General features: G+C 37.6%; 1 protein-coding gene across 1 annotated transcript; it reads left to right on the top strand.

The window, feature by feature from the left end:
- The first annotated feature begins 358 nt into the window (after positions 1-358).
- On the top strand, positions 359-12,632 carry LOC122825688 (transcription initiation factor TFIID subunit 4-like). The gene is made up of 15 exons (XM_044107234.1): positions 359-1,733; positions 2,436-2,590; positions 3,922-4,041; positions 4,704-4,850; positions 4,939-5,061; positions 5,158-5,247; positions 6,636-6,863; positions 6,989-7,118; positions 7,461-7,578; positions 9,818-9,987; positions 10,083-10,213; positions 10,331-10,456; positions 10,919-10,975; positions 11,068-11,187; positions 11,264-12,632. The coding sequence occupies exons 1-15, from the start codon at positions 1,058-1,060 to the stop codon at positions 11,429-11,431; spliced, it is 2,559 nt and encodes an 852-aa protein (XP_043963169.1). The 5' UTR covers positions 359-1,057; the 3' UTR covers positions 11,432-12,632.
- Positions 12,633-15,257: the final 2,625 nt, after the last annotated feature.

The raw sequence follows: 15,257 nt of genomic DNA on the forward strand, positions 1-15,257 counted from the left end.
TTTCCTGTACTGCTTTACACCAAGTACAGGGTCATTTTCTACCCGAAGGATGACCTGGATAAAAGTGATCATAATGTGGAGTGGGAGGAATATTTTTTGTTAATGGATGGCAAAGCCATTCAACAATGATATATACATTCAAAGCATTTAATCTATACTCGCATTGTTCAGACCCGATTTGGGGGGTAAGTAAAAATATACAATATAAATAGGAGTTAGTGATACTTATGGTGTGTTTGAAAAAACAAAAGCATAACATAAGTAGGATATCACATCAAAAAGATAAAAGAAGCAGAAATCAGAGTTGCATATTTAACAAAAAAAAAGCACATGCGCAGCCATTTTGAGACATGCGTGGTCAGAAACATTTATTCAAACTGCTTCAATACTTTTCTTAAAACCCCGGCGATGGAAAAGTTGATTTCCTTTTCTGAGAAAGCAGATCCGAAGGCGGCGTATTACTCCTCTCCCTTTCCCTAGTAAAACTGACAGCTCCATCTTCCAGCGTTTATTTTCTTTCTCGAACCAATCACAACGCCTGCCGAGGTAACGTCATGGGATGGGGGTTACTAGTCGGCGCATGCGTCTTAAGAACTAACGTTGGTAGGTAAAGATGGCGACGGGGTCCGATTTGTTGGCTGATGTTTTCTCCAACAGAACGGTGGACAAAAAAGTAGTAAGTGGGGTAATGAGAACCTCTAATACCCTATTAAGAAGAGCAATTTGCGCTAACTTGACGTCTGGGATTCAATTTACAACAAATCATTTTTGTGGTTTATCTGTAGTCGGTAGTTTCAATGTTGAGGGTAGTAAGTGAGATTTTGACTATATAAAGCAGGTAAGATATCTGTACTCCCATGATATGTCGACAATAGCTAGTTTTAGTCAGGTTGTTTAACTTAACTGTGGCCAACTTCATTTAACTTATCACTTTCCTGAAACTAATGCGAATTGGACAGTTGCTCGACACTTCCCTTGCTGCTATATGTTTCCGCCGCGGTAGCGGTTGGAGTTACTGAAGGTGTCAGTAATTGTTCGGGGGTCCCACGGTCAGAGCATGGACGGGCCAGCTGGAATCACATCAGCGGCTGAACCAATCACGACTGCCGCACAGAGTCACTTCGATTCACTGACAACAAGTGGAGCAGTTACAGGAGCATCAGGTGGAGCTGATAAAGAACAAGCGTCTGGTGCTCCAGCTTTGGATGGAAACGGCGCGGTGATGAACTGTCAGCTCCCCGGAAGCGGGCAGTCAGACAGCTCACAGACAGCTGTGGCGAATGGACCCACTTCTTCCTCTCCTGGTTTTATTATTCGAACTTCTTTGAGTGCACAGAATACTCCGACCTCATCTGGGAGTTCGTCTCAGCCTGCTGAGAAAACTCTTCCCACAGTGGCGCTTGTAAGGCCACCAATGCAAACTTCTGCTAACGAGACTCAAAGTACAGAAAGCCCAAATACAATCTTATCACCAGGGAGCGGTAGTGTTTCCTGCAAAACTGAACCCACTAAAAGTATAACTCCAGCCGGTGCGCAGGTCCTGCCTTCGGGTGTTTTGTCTGCGACCATGAGGAATCCGACTGTTCTGCAAAACCTGAGGACTACATTATCGTCAACGATCAGTGCCGCTCCGCCAGGAGGAATACGGACCATTGCTCCACAGGTGTTAGCTCCTCGACTCACTCAGCCTCAACAAAACACTACAAGTATCCAAAACATCCAAATCCCTGCAGGTACGATGTTTAAGAGCTTTCTGTTTACTGTTCAACAAATGGGATTTAATTTCCTGCATGGATGAGGAAAATCTTATGAAATTTTGTATTTAGCGAAGGTGAATCTGCTATTGATTCTAGCTGAGGCTACAAGTCGTTAAGGTTCTAATTTCAAAGTAGATTAAGTTCATTATTGTGGCCTGTCAAAGCAGCACTAAGCTACATTGTTAATTCTCATATATTTGCTTGTCTGCTACAGTTACATTATGTTCCTTTAATAATGGCTATTTACTCAATATCTCGTAAGTATCTTATTTTTTTACTAGTACTTTTTGTTTCCTTTTCAAGTAACCTCTAAGATATTGTGTCTCCCCTCCCCTGACTTCATTCTTAAAGTCCTTACTCATTCTTAAAATAACTAATGTGAGTCTTCTTTCACACTATTACCTTTCACATTCGACTCACTGTGTATTTATTGCCAAAATGAAAATCTTCAGATTTCACTCATTGTCTGATTTCTCAGTCCATCTCTCATTGTTTTGCTTATGTGTTTTTCAAAAAAAAATTGACCCTCAGGTCAGTTCATTGATAAATTAATGTTTTTTTAATGTATTAGAAAGCACTATTGATGGGTCATTTATGTTGATTATTGTCCTCTGTCATAGTTGTGACTTAGAGTTTTTTGTTTGTTTGTTTTTTGTTTTTAATATTTGAACCTTTCAGGCATGGTGTTGGTTCGCAGTGAGAGTGGGCAGCTGCTGATGATTCACCAGCAGACTTTGGCTCAGATGCAGGCTCAGGCACAGTCACAAAGCGCAACGACGCCACGACCTGCAGCCCCCACCAGCACTCCACCTGTCCAGGTCACATCTCTTCAGGTATTCATGTGCCAGAAGCATGAGCATATGCACACGGGGAACATATGACTTGTATATGTGTTGCAGTAAAACACAAAAGAATTGTTCATTTCTAGATATCTGCTGATACAGACAATGGCGTATTTCACTTTAGGAAGAATTACATTTGACAAAAATTAAGAAAACTTTTACACTTAATATTATTATTATTCTTCTTTTTTAAAATGATTATTCTTTTATTTTAATGGAGAAATGTAGAAGTTTTTTTTTAAGATTTTCCCAAACTTTAAAACAGATTTTGTGTAAAATCTTACACAAATGGATTTTTTTAAAGAATAGATATTAATTTAATTGATTTTCAAATGTCAAAACTATGGATTTTCATTGTGTTTTTTGAAATATTGGTTTTGTTGTTTTACAGTTTATTCTAGGTACTTGCCAAAAAGATTAATGCAATGTAATAAGTGTACATAGACTTAGTAGAATGTTTTAGTTGCAGATCATAATATAGAAATATAATATTCTAAAACACCCACAGCACTATCTGAACACCAGTGTTAAGACTAAAACCTGTCACTGTGATTGTCAAGCTTTTAAATAATAATACTGTTACAATGTTTCTTTTACATGGAGAAACAACCCTATTAGAAACAACTCTTTTTAAACAACTGTTATTGATCACAGTCCATTTGTGAACCTTGGAAAGGAAAAAAGTACTTTAATCAGTCAATCAACTTTATCAGTGTGACTTTTTTTCAAGTTCTGTGAAAAGCTTAAAAAGACATTACAGGCACACTAAAACAAAAAAAAAGATTTTACGAAAACGAATCTCTTCTCTAAGGTGTAATATATTCTGAATGGACTGCTGTGAAATAGAAGGTTATTCTAGTCTTACGACAAAAAGACTACCTTTTGTTACGGAGAATGTGGACATTGTGTCTTTTGACTAAAGCGAACAGAGATCCAGCTTATCAGTTTTCAGTGATCAAGGCAGAGGTCAGCATATTTGATTGTGTGGAAAGAACAGAACGTGCACATATGTGAAGGCAACAGTTAGTTATATCATAGAACTGTAACCATTAATGTTTTCCAGTGTTCCTAATTTTTTAGTTTTCATACATTAAAAATGTTTTATTCTGTCAAATATTTTTATTTAAAATAAAAATGGATTTTGAAACGGCATCCAAGCTTTTTATTTTAAAGTTACATTGCAGGCTGGATACAACCTCACTTATCTGATGTAGAAATATAGTACACTATTCTTGTTTAAATTACTTTAAAACACTCTATCTAAAGTATTTTATAAGACAGATAAAATTGATCATTTTAATGTCTCTTTCTATCTTCTGCAGACTCCAGGAGGTCCTCTGCTGGCTCGCTCTGTAACCCCGACGACCATCATCAAACAGGGTTCCCCAGTTCAAACCACAATAGCAACCACAACCACTCTCCAGAGACCTCCTGTTCTGCAGGTACCTCAGTCAGTCTGCATTCTGAGATATTTAATTGTAGTAGTTACAGTTAATACAAAGTGTCAAATTGACCTAATTCTAATAATAAAAATAGTCTGTCAATGTACCATTCATAAACATCTTGTTGCACTTCCCAAAAAAATCCAATATTTTCAGGGGTACTGACAATAGACAATGTTTCACTGAACCCGAGGATGTCGTATAAATGTGATCTTCTATATGTGTGTTCAAGCATTAGCTTGTCTGGATGGCTAATAATATTGACAAAAAAATAATGATCATCCAAGACACTAAGGGAATTAGTCACCAGTTGTTTTTTCCCCTTTTACTTACCTAGGTAAACCAAACCAGAGAAATAAAAGCTGTATTGTCATCTACTTTTTGTGTTTTGTTTATTCATCTACAAAAAAAAGTTTTACAGGATATTTGAGTTGTTTACTTTTATTTGTTTAAGTGCCACATTATTTTATTTTTATCTTTATTTCAGCATCAGTGCTAGGTTGCACTCTCTATGTATAGAGAGGTTGCCATGTAAAATGCCTTTTTGTTTATGACATCTTTAATGACTAGTTTTCTGGGTGCTTGCTTCATACTCGCACTGAAAAGATGAGTGAGGAAATGTAATTTTTTTTCATTTCCCGTAAAAGTAATCTCTTGTGCAGAATACCATCATACTTGGAGGAAATGCCACTTCCACAGGACAAGCTCTTGGAACGCCAACCACAGTGCAGGCAACGGCAGCAGTAACTCAGAGGGTGGGGTCCCTCGGGGCCACTGGGGTGCCCGTCACTCCAACAGCCATCACAGCTGTAAGAAAGAAGTGAAAACGCCTCAACTTGTTTTGTTTGTCTTTTTTGTGAACTCTGGTTTTATTTCAGATTTTCTTTCTTTTTTTAGGAAACACTAGAGAATGTGAAGAAGTGTGGAAACTTTCTGTCTACACTCATTAAGTTAGCATCCAGTGGAAAACAGTCATCTGAGACTACAGCCACTGTCAAGGAGCTTGTTAGGAATTTGCTGGTACTTCTCTCTGGCACAGTTTGTTGTTTTGTGATTTTTACACTTCTACTATCTGTTTATCACATTTCTTAACCATCTTTTTCTTTATTGTAACAGGAAGGGAAGATAGAGCCTGAGGATTTCACCAGCAGGTTGTACAAGGAGCTTAATTCTTCTCCTCAGCCATACCTTGTACCTTTTCTTAAGGTGAGGTGTTGAAAAAAGGTTGACACACTTTTATGCAGGAAGCTCTGGTGTATTGCCTAATAAATTAGGTCAGTATTTTGTAGAACCAACTTTCTTCTGAAATTAGAATGCCAATTTTTTGGGGAGTTTGTATTCTAAATGTGCAACTCCAAAAGTATTTTACCACTCCACCATGAGATATTCAAAGTTATTATTTATAACCGAACAATGCTTTCCCACAACTTAGTTAATGTTGTCTAACAAACCTCTCAGGTCTTCACAAAATAGCTACATTTATACTGAACTGGAAATATACACAGGTGGTTTCCATTTGCAAAGTAGGGGACTTTTCAAAGCAAGTGATTGCATTGGATTTTGAAGAGTTGTCAGGGTAAACAAGTTGAATCTATTTGCAATTAACACTGTTGAAATTTGTATTTGATAAACCTCTAAACTTTAGTTTAAAAGATAAACCTTAAGGTCCATTGTATTTTGGTTTTATGACATCCATCTGTACTTGAATTATTATTTAATTCCTAATTTTTTGTGATGTAAAATTGAACCCTATACACAAAATGACAGTTTACTTGAGTGTTTGCATCAGTTATTGATGCAGAAATCTACTGATTCATCCTAAATATGTCAAGATTACAGTTAGTAAAGAATGAAAATAAACATTTAGGTGTAATATCAATGACAGTACTTGGAAAATGCTTGGATTTTTCTTAAATTCAGTCTCAACATTTGATCTCAGATTAGAGAAATCAGACTGAAAGTGCGCTGTACCTATAAACAAGAATATCACATTGCCATCCACAATATTAGCTATTATTGTGTTTTGTTTTTTACTCTCAGTGTATAAAAAATGTGTTTGTGCGTGTATATGTGTTCTGAATGGGTCAACTAATAACAAGTAGGTCATCTTAAAAAGTGCAAAAAAGCAGCATCGCAGTTAAATTATTGATAATGCATAGAAGCATGTGCTCATTGGGCTTTGGATGCTACATACACAAACACACTATGGATTCCAAAGCGTACTTGCAGATGTCCTCAATAATCAGCAGGACTGAATAAGAAAGTATCTTATGTTGATGCTTAGATAAAGTCCCACTGAAATGTGACAATTGTACAATGCGATGTCTCTGTTATGATACAACAGGATGGAACAGGAGTTGAAGATTTTAAAAAAATACTAAAGGTTGTTAATTAATTTTCTTGATGTTCCTACAAGTACCAATAACATAATTTAGAAAGAGAGACTGTCTGTGAAGCAGGTGCCCAGTTGGCTTCTTTCAAAAGACAAATGGAATTGCATTTTGCACAGTCTGGGCGAATGTTAATGAGCTGTCATTATTTCACACCAAAACCATTGATTTCATTTGATCTCTATTTCCTCTCGATGCCTACAGAGAAGTCTTCCGGCGTTGCGTCAAATGACCCCAGATCCCGAGGCCTTCATCCAGCAAAGCCTGCTGCCCCAGCCAAGCGGTCAGCCAGCTGCAGCAACCTCTCCAGCCCTTGGCGCTGTGGTTCTGCGTCCTTCTCTTTCTCCTGCAGTCAGTGCGGCCACAGGCTCTACCACGACCAAGGCCACAGTCATCACCCTCTCTCAGAAAGCCAACAGTAAACCCGGACTGGTAATTAAGCTGCTTCTGTGAACTTTAAATGTTGAAGTTGGCATGTTTTTTTTGTTTTGTTTTTTTCTACATAAAATCCACTTTCTGTTGTTGTATATTCATTCATTGAATATTTTTGTGTGCAGGTTGTGACCCAGCAGCAGCAGGTGAGGCCACAGGTGACCCTGGCTCAGTCTCCTTTGGTAACGATCAGAGGAGCAACACCCAGCCGCATCATTGTGGGTCAACCACAGATGGTTAGACACATTCCACAAGGTGTGAGTTCAGCAGCGCTTCACAATGGAGATGTTTGATTTCTGTAGGATTGGGTTTTAATATCACTGTTAAAAGTTGTTGCTATCAAGGCAGAGCTGTAGTATTAATCTTGAACAGTTTGGTAAATAAAATATTCACCTCCTGAATAAATCTTGCTGCAATCAAATTTCAGATTGTGGTATTGCTGCCATCTTGTGGTTGCATTGTGTTATTGTGGGATACAAGAAACATTTTGGAATCCATTTATTCAAACCATTTTACTAGCTTCTGTGATTTATCCTGATTTAGTAAGTGACACCACAAAGTGAACTTCTGTCCTTTTATTCCTTTTATACATTTTAGGTTCTGTGGTGAAGAAAAATGTGGCTCCAGGGACCAGAGGAGTTCAACTACTCAACCAGGCATCCCTCATCGATGCTCAGAGGAACAAGCTAAAGGAAGCAGGAGGGGGGACTTTCAAGTATGTGGCTCTTAAAAAATGTAAAAATGATCCCAGATCTGTTTACAATACCTTTTTTAACTGCACATCTTTGACCGTCTGAAGGTTAATGATCAGATAGTAAACTGTTGCTTGTTTAATTAGTCTTTTTTTATCTTACTATGATGCTGTTTTTTACTTAAGTGTTTGCAATCCCATTTGACATATTAGAATGTAGGTGTGAGGTGTAGAATTGAGTCATGTGACTTAGAATTGATTCAGCCTTGTCACAAATTTAATAACTTTAGTATTGACTTTAGAATATCATAAAATACTTTGGACTTAAACTTTCCTACCAAAGACTCTTGACTTCACTTTGACTTGAACCTTTTTACTCTTACACCAAGCAGAAAATCTGATATGAAGAAAAAATGACTGGGGCAGAACAATGGAACCTTACCAAGCTGTTACTGCGCACCATCTCCCATTTGACAATATTTCCTCCCTCTGTTGCTCCAATAAGCTTACTGTGTTGGCGGTATTTACCTGTTTTCTTTCCTGCATCATATGATGACAGAAAAGGAGGTAATGAAGGTGGAGTTGTGCTCTCTTTCAGCACAATCAGAGGTGTGTGTTAAATTGAAAAAAGGAAAGAAGGAAAAAAAAGCTGTGGGTGGATTCTCCCAAACAACAAGTAGACTGCTATTCAGCAGAACTCCTTTCAAAATGTTAACATACTTTCCTTAAGACTGTAAATGCAGACACTGGTGCATTGTAAACCAATTTTTGATTGTAATGAGGGAGACAGTCGCCTGCCCCAATCTAACTTATTTTAGGATGTTTTAAAAAATTTTTTTTATCTCCTGCTGTTCCAGTACATGAAACATCTTTTAAAGTAATAAATTAATCTGAAACTATTACTCTGATTAAATTCCATAATGGTCAAATGAGTTGTTTTAAGACTGAAATAAAAAAAATTATTATGGCATTTTCATGTGGTTATTTGGGACTTGAATCAAGACATCACTGGCTGCATGATATTAGAATAGGGATAGTACTGGTAAATATTGCGATGGTGATGTCAGTTCCATCACTATGTGACCATTTGCATTTTGGGGCAATGTCATTTGTGTTCGGTGTGAACATCTGCTTCAGTGAGTCTTCATCCAACTGATTAAATAATACATTGGCATCTAAAATGAAAGTTCATAGCACTTGAAGTATATTACCCAACAATTGTTGTGATGCTGAAATTGTAAACTAGTTGCCTTTTTAGCAAAAACAAGCACACATACTGATGAGTACGTGTGCAAGTCACAGCAGCGACGAACAAAATTCCAAATATCAATAAACAACTCACAAATATTAACAATCCAATCACAATGAAATAATACTGTAAAATATAAAAAATCTATAAGCTATGCACAATGAATAAAAATTATTTCTAAAAACGCTGCCATCTTGCACCTTGTAAAATGATGTTTTTATATATAACAAACTTTGGTGCTGCACAATGCTAATGTAGCGGTAACTGCATAGATTCTTTCCTTCCTGCTGTGTGGGCATATCAGTCTGCTGCTACAGAAGCTGCTTAAGGCCCCCACAGTCTTAAGGGTGAGAGGAGGTGATCATGATTGCTTTCAGCTTAGATGACGTCCTCTTCTCACCCACCTCCACAATCGAGTCCAGAGAGCAGTTCAGAACTTGGCCTGCCCTCCTGACCAGTTTAAGTGTTTCCCTGTCCCTTTCTGAGCTTCCACAAGCCCAGCAGGCCAAGATAGAGGATGACCACAGCCATCACAAAGTCACAGAAAGTGTGTCCTGCACACACCAAATGACCTCCATCTCCTCAGGATGGGGACATGGCCCACCTGGCATTTGCTTGGGAGCGCTACTGCTTAACCATTTAGATTTCCATTTGCACAAAAATCGAAAGTTCATCTCTTTGTCTTCCACTTCATAATTATGTGGTAATTGTGTTCAATAACCATCCATCCATCCATTTTCTGTACACCCTTCATCCCTAATGGGGTCAGGAGGGTTGCTGGTACCTATCTCCAGCTGCGTTCCGGGCGAGAGGCGGGGTTCACCCTGGACAGGTCGCCAGTCTGTCGCAGTGTGTTCAATAACATACAATCAAAAATACATTTGTGATGAGGTTTTGATGTCCTAATCTGGACTATGAATAATTTATAACTTTTTATAAAAAAAAAAAAAATCAAAGGTTAGATCTAATCTATGTTGGGTTTTGTGCCTTCCTTTTTCTACTTTGTTCCTGCAGAGATGATGACGATATAAACGACGTGGCTTCCATGGCAGGGGTCAACTTATCCGAGGAGAACGCCCGCATCATGGCCAGTAGCTCTGAACTTGTTGGCATCGTGACTCGGTCCTGTAAGGATGAGGCTTTCCTCTCCATCCCCTCTCTCACCCGGATAGTTTTGCAGATTGGTCAGTGATTTACTTTTAAGACAAGGTAAACTATGCTCTTACTGTACGTGAACTCTCATTCATTCTTCTTTCTTCCAAACTCACTTCTGTTTCAGGTAAAAAGTTTGGTGTCAGTGAATTGGGCACAGATGTGATCACCTACATTTCCCATGCTACACAACAGCGACTGCAGAACCTGTTGGAAAACGCTTCGCATGTTGCACAGCTGAAGAATTTAAATTTTAAGGTAAGGATGTGTCTCAGTCACTCGAGAGCTTTCTTTGTGAACTATAGTTTATTCTGGTTTCATAACTTTATTTATTTCTGTCCGTCTCTCAAATATCTAACTTTATAAAATGGTCAGGAGGACGAGCGGTGTGAGCAGGTCAGCGACGTGCGAGCTCAACTCAAATTCTTTGAGCAGCTGGATCAGATGGAGAAGCAAAGGAAGGAGGAGCAAGAGAGAGAGATCCTGCTGAAGGCTGCCAAGGTAGAAACAGACAATTTTATGGTGGTTCAATAGTTTGAAGTTTGATTTTTATTTATTTATTTGAATCTCAATCATTTTAGGGAATGGAAAATGAATAAAAGTAGGCGTTATATATTTATAGCTTTATGTAAGAAGGGATTTATTTAAGTTACTGCTCAGTAGGTATTGAAGTATTAAAAAAGTGGATCTGTCCTCCTCTGTATAGATGGATCTTATGTGGTTTGTTGACCTAGAATGACCTATCATTACTTTAACAAGGACACAGAATACCTGTGACAGGAAGAATTACTGTTATAATTGCATAGACAGTGTGAGGGTGTGATCTTTACCATTAATGTTAGTTTCTCTGCTACTAGCTAGCAGATATTTTAACTATAAATGAGTGAATGAATAAAACAAGGGATTTAATAAACTGATCAGATTCAGCCTGAAATATTCAAAGTCTCCTCTGCATTGCTGCAGTCTAGGTCACGGCAAGAAGACCCAGAGCAGCTCAGACTGAAACAGAAGGCCAAAGAGGTAATTACATGCAGAGAAGGAGTATGCAACTATTTTTTATATTATTATGATGAATAAGATGAATCCATATGTTCCTGTTGTGTGTATTCCAGATGCAGCAGCTGGAGTTGGCTCAGATCAGGCAGAGAGAAGCCAACCTAACAGCGTTGGCAGCAATCGGCCCGAGGAAAAAACGGAGAACAGACTCCCCTTTAAGCGGTGCGAGTGCAGAGGTAAGGATTTTTAAACCTTTCGACAAAAAGTAATGTTGACAGAACTGTTAAATGATTCCTTCCTACCAACCTGCAGGGTTCAGGGTTGGGATCCTCCCAGCCTGGAGGCTCCAGTGGGCAGGGCTCCAGACAGTTTATGCGCCAGCGCATCACCAGAGTTAACCTCCGGGACCTGCTTTTATGTCTGGAGAATGACAGAGACTCCAATCACTCCCAGCTACTCTACAAAGGTCTCCTCAAATAAAGGCTGGATTGAAGTGACTATTGACTCGCAGAGGTATTAATGAAACGTATCTGATGGCCTTTTGCTTTATCTGCTGCTCTAAGTATTATATCTGCAAGAAGAGAATAATCTGAAAAGCAGAGGTGAGCTTCCTCAAGCACTGGCCTTTTGTGTGGTATCTTCAGCAATTAAAAGACAGGTAATGACACCAGTTTCCCTCACACTTATTAACATCAATGCTCAAGATTTGTGAAAAGCTATAAAAACATTTTTACTGCAGCAGCATAATCTCAGTTTTGTCATGACGAGAAGGAAGGTCTAGTTGGAAAAAAAAAAAGAAATACAAAAGAACAGCAAATCAAAAGGACCTCAGAGTTGCCAAGTATCCACAGCAGCAGTTTGATATTATCTAACAGTTTGGTTATTTTTTAGGAGCCATGCCAGGAAAGATTTTTGTTTCATCATCACTAATTGGAATCGGTGGAGTAGGCTAAAATATTGGGACTTTTACTGAACAGTGTTCTTCAGTCAAATATTGAACTTTTCAGCAACAAACTCCTGGTGGGTCACACATGAAGAAATGGAAGGCTTTGTAAATAAGTTCCTCTTGCCCACTTTTAAGTTTGGAGGATTTGTGATGTTGTGGGTTTCCTCTTTTTGTCCTGGGAACCTTGTTGGTGCTCACAAAATCTTTCACATTCCAGGAGATGTTAAATAAAAATCCAATGGTTTCTGCTAAAAAGCTGGATATGAGTGGTCATCAAGTCTTTCAGCAGGATGATGAATCAAAACATATGGCCGTATTAACAGAAAAATGATTCAGTCGAAACAAAAGCATCATTCTTCCACAGACATCTCAGACCTGAAGCCTTGTGCAAAAATGTATAGGTCTATATTCCTATAAATGCTATATTTGAGCATTCATTCTGGATGCTCAGATATTCTGAGATGGTATCAGAGAATACTCTGCTTTCCTATTGGCAAAAGAAGCAATTTACTACTAGGATTAACTGTTGAGATACCAAGAAATGTGGTACCAAAACAAATTATTTGGACTTTTTTTTTTTTTTTTTTGCTTGTGAATACAAGTTCACAATTTCAAAATTGGATTTTTCTAAAATATAATTTCAAGATTGTGGAGCTACAATAAAAACAGAATTTATTTTTATGCTTTGTACAGATTTTCTATCATTGATGCCAATAAATGAAGAGGGCACTGCAACTCCACTTGGCTCATCCGCTGTTTATTGTTGAAATGACATCTGCTCAGTTGCCTTCTTAACAAGTAAAGCCATATCCACTTGATAGTGTTGATTTATTTATCCAACAATATTTTTTCAGAGATTCTAAATAAGTTAGGATTAATTCAATTTTCTTATCTGCCGTTTTAATTTATGCAGTGTTCTGGTGACCATAAGGCATTGAGAGTTCAGAAGTTCATATATATTTTTTTACTGAAACAGATTTACTACAGATTTTAAATGCACTTCATTTGTGTAATGTTCTTTACAGAGCAGAAGTATGGCCACTATTTTCTTATGCATTACAAAGTCAAGTTGTCATTTCTTTTTGGTTAAAGCCCATTTGGAAAAAAAGGATCTATACTTAAACACACTGTGCTTTATTATGCCATTTTAAAATTAGGCATTTACATCCAAATTAGTGGAAAAGCAGGTGCATATTGGGAACAAAATAGAAAAAAAAAGTTTTGTTGGTTTTTATTTTAACTTTTTAATTAGATTTTTTGCAAATTCCTCAGCACTTTGCAATCACTGTGTGTGTTTTAGTGCACATAGAAATTTTAGTTTTTACTTCTGGCTTTTTTTGTTGGAAATTTGGGTGAATACATACTTGAGCTCACTTTTAGTAAATGGTTTGGGTTTTTTTTTGGTTGACAACTTCAGCTCAAAATCTTTTCTTTTACTTGTATATAAATGTTTGACATGAGACAATGATTCGATCTCATGGTCGTGTCTTGTAAATTTTGCACAGCCGTTTGTTTATATGTAAATATCTGAATTTAAGAAAAGGTTTTTAATGACTATTTTATAAACGACAAACAAAAAGATCTATAATAAACAAAAAACAAAACAAAACTGATGATCTTCCCTCTGTGCCTTTATTCCTGAATACATTCTCTTTAAGGTCTTCAAGTGATGGTTTGGTATAACAAGTGTTTGGATAATATTCTCAATACTTTAGAATATTGTCAAAATGTTTCTTATTAATTCAAGTCACAAACTGAAACTCTCATGTAAGCTTCATCACACACTGATTTATTTCTGTTCATATATATATATATATATATATATATATATATATATATATATATATATATATATATATATATATATATATATGCAGCGCCAGTGAAGTGTTTTGCCCAAGGACACAAATAAGGGTGGGTGGACCAGGAACTGAACCAGCAATCCACTGATTGCAGGGCAAACTTCTGCCACCGTCACCACCATATGTCATGAAAGTATAACACGAGACACATAATCTGTGAAAAGAAATGTAGCTCTTCCCTGTGGTCCTATTGCCATCTGCAGAAAAACGCACTGTACCCTGTCGGAAACAAACTAATTAGAGGAATAAGGTCTCGGCACTGTCGGTCAACCCTGCATATAGATCCATGCATATAGATCCCAGATTGGGATTTTAACGTTGGACTTTCCTGTTGCAAAGCAACTGTGCCACTTTGCAACCCTATTTCAGAAGCCTGGATGAAAAAGTGTAGGTAAAAGGGTCTGTTTTTGGTGGAAGTATATCTTTCCCACTTTCCCTTGGCTTTGTCAACAAAATGCTTACACACTTCTTTTCGTTCTTTTTTTTTTTTAAACAAAATTATTGTATTTATAAAATACTTGCAAGAAAAGTTCTCAAATGTGAGCATTGTAAAATTGATAACACCTTCAAATTTAGTGCATTAGGACCTGCAACGATTTCTAGAAACAGTAATTTTACAGATGTAAGGCGCAGCAGGTTAAAATGTATTTATTCATGAAACAACAGACTTGCTGTTTTCAGGGTTGCCTTTCAAGTAATGATAAGGAAGGTGCATTATGTTGACTCTAAAGTGCAGAGAGGAGAGATCCCACAGGAGGGCAGTGGTACCCCATGGTAGACAGGAAGTATCTGATACTTATCAGACAGTTTGCAATAGAATTTGTTGCTTATTATGGGCCTAAGTCTGTATTTTTTAAAGACCTTACGATTTGACCTAATGATACTGAAGTGATGCCAATTAAAATAGTAATTTTGGAATGTATTTACCATGTAGCTAACTTGCTTTTATGTCCCATCTCATTTTATGCATGCATCATTTTTTTGTGTCCTGCTGCTCAAAAGACTGAGTCTGGTGTGTAAAGATGAGGATCTTTACACACCAGACACGCCCACACAGATGGACATCTCAGTAAGGATCATTGCAAGGCACTCATATTTCTTCAGATCTAGTGGATTTGAGGCTTAGACGCTTGTCTGTTCTGCGCTCTCTGCAGACAAGGTATCTTATGGCTGTGCCTGCAGAAACCGTTGTCGTCTTGTCTTGATATCCAGGCGAAGGCAGTCTTCTAAGTCATCTTTAATATGAGTTGTCAGGCTGTATTTGCTTATGTTACTCTGGGACACCAAACTCAATTCCACAGTCTTGTTTGATTTTGCATAATGAGAAGTTGCTGTTGCTCACAGGATAATGTTTTTGACTGACAACTATGAAGATGAGGGAATATATTTCAAATATTTATTTTCTGGATTTTGAAGAGCAGAGTTGGCTTCTTAAAAAGCACTCTGATGGGACAGCTTTGGTGACCTTGTACGTGGTTTGAATATAGTGCACACCCTC

This window comes from Gambusia affinis, linkage group LG01 (assembly GCF_019740435.1).
Source record: "Gambusia affinis linkage group LG01, SWU_Gaff_1.0, whole genome shotgun sequence".
Taxonomy (NCBI): Eukaryota; Metazoa; Chordata; class Actinopteri; order Cyprinodontiformes; family Poeciliidae; genus Gambusia; species Gambusia affinis.

Coding starts and splice junctions, on each gene's coding strand:
- LOC122825688 (XM_044107234.1), top strand. CDS start 1,058: ATGGACGGGCCAGCTGGAATCACATCAGCGGCTGAACCAATCACGACT. Junction 7,119..7,460: donor GGTTAGACACATTCCACAAG/GTGTGAGTTCAG, acceptor TATACATTTTAG/GTTCTGTGGTGAAGAAAAAT. Junction 7,579..9,817: donor GCAGGAGGGGGGACTTTCAA/GTATGTGGCTCT, acceptor TTGTTCCTGCAG/AGATGATGACGATATAAACG.